Here is a 4,889-nt window from a genome sequence, read left to right on the forward strand (position 1 = left end):
TTCCATGCATGATCAAAGTGATTTAAGGATTTGAAGAGTAAAATAAAACTCTTAAAATCAGGAAAAGTCTTTTTTATGGAAAAATTTTAGTAAGGATTTTACACCTTTTTGCAAAAATAATGAACGATTAATAAACAATGAATGGATATAAGTTTAGGTCAGCTTGACATGGTATTTAAGACTACAAAACTAAGAAACGTTATGCAGACGTTTTGGGACTACATTTCCCACACGTCACCACACCCACCGGAAGTCCTTTGCATTGGACAGATTCCGTAAGGTCGCTTTTAAGAGCAGCAGTAGCAGCACTGTACACGGAGTAAACCACACAACAAAATGCTGGGACAAGCTGTAAGGCGATTTGCCACATCTGCTGTTCGTTCCTCACACTATGCCGAAGGACCAGGGAAGGTGAGTTTCCCGAAAGAAATAGCTTCGTTTCAAACACGCCAGTTTAATATAAGGCCCTGTCTGTTGCCCGGCATTAGCTAAGCTAGTGCTAACATAGAGGTCATGTTCAATGTACAAGAGCATTACGTTTACACCGTAAAGAAATTACTTATAACATTTTTTGTTCAACATTACCATTGCTTTACTGGTTCATAATTCAAACATTGACTTATGACAACGATTTTCCATTAAAAAATTATGTTTTACATGTATTAGCGGGTTAGCGCCGCTAGGCTAACAGCTAACACGCTATTTTTTAAAATAACCCTCTTAACTTTTGACTTAGTTCGGTTTTGTGATTGCATTTAGACAAACATCATCTCCAATTAAGTCTTTTCTTGAGTTCAGTATCTAAATCCTGAAAATAGTAAATTGGTTTTTCATTTAACTTCCGGTAAACCGCTGCTACCTGTAAGGTCAATCAAGATCAACATAACTTTATTGATCTCCGCAGCGAAATTATTTTGTCAAAGTCCGCATGCTTCATGGATAGAAATATTGTTTAAAAATAACATGTAATGAAATTAAATAGTTACTAGCTATTTGGCCAAATTATGTTTTGAAAATAAGTTGCAATAAAAAGTTATTGGTGCAAGAAATGTTTTTCTATGAGTGTGTGTGTGTGTATATATATATATATATATATATATATATATATATATATAATTTCATTCTACACATACTAGTTGTGTATTAAAACTGTTATAGCTGGGACCTGCCATATTTCAGTTTTGCATAAACGGATTTTCTTTGAGGCTCTTTAGTTGAGAAATTCAGTCAAAAACAACTTATTGATCCCAAAGGGAGATTGAATGAACCACTTGTTAATGAGAACAGATGTCGATTAGTTTAAAAGACAATGCGTAATTGTTAAGAGTAACCAGCTTGTAGATGCCTTTTGATGTTTTAAATTGCCAGCAGGTGCATTTTTTTATAGGGATGTCGATACAATTATTTTCTCACACACTTAGTTTAATTTTTTTTTCTCTTAGATTCTTCATCAGTTTGGTCTTGGATACAAACAAATCATTACACAACATTTCAGCGTGATCATTGTGGCCAGATTTGAATGTATATATGCATATATGGGTTCACAAACAGTATTTTTAGAATATGTTGTTTCAAATACACTTGACTCTTTAGTTTCATTAAGATTAAGCTGTCTAATGCTAAACCATATTTATAAAATCTTTTTTTTTTTTGTAGGTAGGTAGTTTAAACACACTTGCAATTGGGGTTTCTAAATCCAATAAGAGCTAATTACAACTAAGAACTATGATTAAAGTTGTCTTTTTTTTATTTATTTTTTATTCTTTGTCTAACAGAACCTGCCCTTCTCTGTGGAGAACAAGTGGCGTCTGTTGGGCATGATGGTGCTGTTCTTTGGCAGCGGATTTGCATTCCCCTTCATCGTCGTCAGACATCAGATCCTGAAGAAGTGAAATGGCCCAGTGTTGCTACCGAGCCTCCCAGGTAATTATGTCTGCCATTTTGATCTAACATATCTGCTTTTATTAAAATGTCAGGATGATGTGGCTTTTGCTGCAATATTGGTTGGTGAAGAGTGCACAAGAAATCAGCCTTTCCCTGCACCTTTTTAGCTTCTCCCTTTATGGCATTTTTTTAAATATATTACCCTTTTCCACCAGCGCAACAGTAACAGATGTCAAGTGGGGGTCGTATTGTATAGATCAGCTCCCACTCTGGCAGATTAATTTGACAGTTTATTATAAACGTCGATGTGTATCAGGTGGAATCGTTTTTGAGGTGTTGTCACATTTATCTGCTTTGGTGTTTACTAAGAAATTGCTTTTCTTACATCAGATGTATGCAAGGCATCTTATCATTTTGTGTTCTGTTTTCTCTCTTTCCCAACAGGTTGTCAGCTGGAACATATTTATCCATCTGTGTTCAAGAAAAATGGGAATCGCTTAACTTTGTTTGTAAATAAAGGTCCATTAAATATGAATGTGTCTGTTTTTTTTCTACTTATAATACAGCATGGATATAGTATTTAGAAAGTATTTATAAATCTGAAAGGGTGTAATCCAGTATTGTGTGGGGATAAGGGTATTTTAAGCTGTTGTACAACTAGCTGTCATCTATTACTGATGTAGACAGTAATTTTTTGAATGATGTTTAAACAGAAAATTGCATTTTAATACAGAAGTTAATTTTATTTTGGGTGTCCCCGATGCCTTGAAGATTATATATTTAAGTGTAATGTCTAAACATTTGGTAAAGCTAATAATATAGGAGGTAGTTTCAAAAGAGGTAGATTAGGAGATTAGGTGCCTGTCTTTAAATGTGTTCTGAGAACCTTTCTCTAAGGTGTTGCCTTCCTCACTGTAGCTCAGCTTGACGTTGAACTCTGTAGGATTCAATTAACCCTGTGATTTTAGCTAAGATTATCAAAGGACAAAGCATTAAAGCTACATGTTTTGTCTAAATTGGTGCACTGGAGTAATGCCTAAAAACAAAAATCATACAAAATTGTCTCTTGGCCTTTTTTAAAAGTTTCCCCCTTGGGTTTCTTATGGCATCTGATATGCTAAAAAAATGATTTCTAAAAACTTAAATACACATTCTATATACATACATACACAAAATTCCATAGTATTCATTGCCTAATCCCTGCTTTGTGGTATGGAAGCAGTCAAGACTTTTAAACTTATCTGTATTTCTTTGGACTATCTTCAGTTCCTCTTTAAAATTATGGATTTATGGGAGGGATTTAGGCTAGGTGAATGGTCAAATTAAATAGACTGATACTATGATAAGTGCACTTAATTCTTGGTTGAGTAGGTTGGAGACATCCTGTAAAATGTGATCATTTCTAAGTTTGAAGTGTCAGGGTAGGTTGCTGCAGTAACAACATTTATAAAACGGGCCATTATCTGATGATGACTTGGCACCTCAACCCAAAAAATGGAATGGGAACCTCATCACTGACTTCAAGCAGCTAGGATTTTCTTTTCACTTTTCCTCATGACCCTTTTTAGCCAAACGTACTAAAATCTGAAACAGCTCAGTAATTTTTACAATTTGAGTATTAAATCACTGTGTCCACTACCTATATTAAAGGTGTCCCTATTTTTAATTCAGTTCAAAAATTACTATATTAATCAAAATCAAAAAAATAAAAATATGTAACTCGTAATTTTTTTTTATTTGTTACTTTACTTGCATCCTTGATTTATGAACTAATTACTGCAGTAGTTATAATTTGTGCCCCTGAGTTTCTAGTCTGACTTCATTACCTGTTCATACAATTGAAAACATCTTGTGAAGCTGCTGTGAGGTGGTTTTACATGCTGCCGTTTTAAAGACATGCTGTTTATTCTTGTGGGTGTTATAGAAGGAATTGCGTTGAGATCCTGCTTTTATGTGATGATGGTTATCAGGCAGACGTGGGTGAATGAGGGGTCAGGCAGAATGGAGGTACAATATTTCATAGATGTATAATGCACACAGGAAAATCATGTCAATAGAGAATGTGACGCATTTAAACCTGACAACAGGTGAATGTATTTATTTAAATACACCTCCAGTTCACACTGCAACACAAACTTCCTCTTAACTATTGTTTTTGCCTGGAGACACCCTGATAACCTCTGTTAATTAATTACAAGAATTTATGATGAAGTGAGAAAATTTACATCCTTCAACGTGTAACACAAGCCATGCTTCACTCTACCTTGTTCTGAGTGGTTCTCAGAGATTGCAGAGGTAGAATGAGCTTTCAAGCATCATTATGGACACATAAGCCGCTTTAAAGCAATACCACATTCAACATTTTATCAAACTGCCTGAAAGGTGGCTTTAAAAAGTCAGGAATTTCTAAGGTGCTTCAATGGCTATCCAATGAGAAATAAATGTGCTTGATCTGTTTGATTCCATTTTGATAAAACTAGTTATTTAAAAGCTTCATTTTAGTACTCTAAAGTTTTAAGCATTAACATAAAACAGCTTCTGAAAATTTAACAAATTGGTGCAGCAACACTCTGTGCTAATTTTGGAACATACCCAACCTTCCAGTCATTGTCTGACAAAAAAAAAAAAAAAGAAAAACTCTTAAAATTCACACACTGTGCTCCACTGAGAGTACAAATATAGACTAGCGGGGCAACTGGGTCATACAGGATTTTCACATTATCGAAGCATCCAAGAGTGAAAAACACGCCCTGAGCAGCCAGTTCTTTTATTATCGAAACAAATGATCTATTCTCCTCCATTATGTACTCTAACTGGGGCTTTTAGAAATCCTAGTTGATGCCAGGGTCCAGCAGCGAGGGCCATTTGCACACGGCAGTGTTATTTGGACAGGGACCAAGCTGCAGTGCAGACCTGGCATCTTATGAAAGGTACATAAGGGTCCTGGCTGGCACGCAGCACTTTACGGAAGGGTTGTCCACAGCAGTATACATCCCATATTTTAG

At 35.3% G+C, this 4,889-nt stretch overlaps 1 protein-coding gene across 1 annotated transcript; it reads left to right on the forward strand.

Annotated features, from left to right (window-relative positions):
• Positions 1-239: 239 nt before the first annotated feature.
• LOC107084541 (cytochrome c oxidase subunit 7C, mitochondrial) lies at positions 240-2,419 on the forward strand. The gene is made up of 3 exons (XM_015374428.1): positions 240-411; positions 1,776-1,923; positions 2,329-2,419. The coding sequence occupies exons 1-2, from the start codon at positions 337-339 to the stop codon at positions 1,890-1,892; spliced, it is 192 nt and encodes a 63-aa protein (XP_015229914.1). The 5' UTR covers positions 240-336; the 3' UTR covers positions 1,893-1,923; positions 2,329-2,419.
• The last annotated feature ends 2,470 nt before the right edge of the window (positions 2,420-4,889 follow it).

This window comes from Cyprinodon variegatus, unplaced genomic scaffold, assembly GCF_000732505.1.
Source record: "Cyprinodon variegatus isolate N-32 unplaced genomic scaffold, C_variegatus-1.0 Scaffold103, whole genome shotgun sequence".
NCBI lineage: Eukaryota > Metazoa > Chordata > Actinopteri > Cyprinodontiformes > Cyprinodontidae > Cyprinodon > Cyprinodon variegatus.

Excerpts from the sequence above, each read along its gene's own strand:
- LOC107084541 (XM_015374428.1), top strand. The coding sequence starts at position 337 with ATGCTGGGACAAGCTGTAAGGCGATTTGCCACATCTGCTGTTCGTTCC. Across the intron at positions 412-1,775 it reads ATGCCGAAGGACCAGGGAAG|AACCTGCCCTTCTCTGTGGA; the intron begins GTGAGTTTCCCG and ends TTTGTCTAACAG.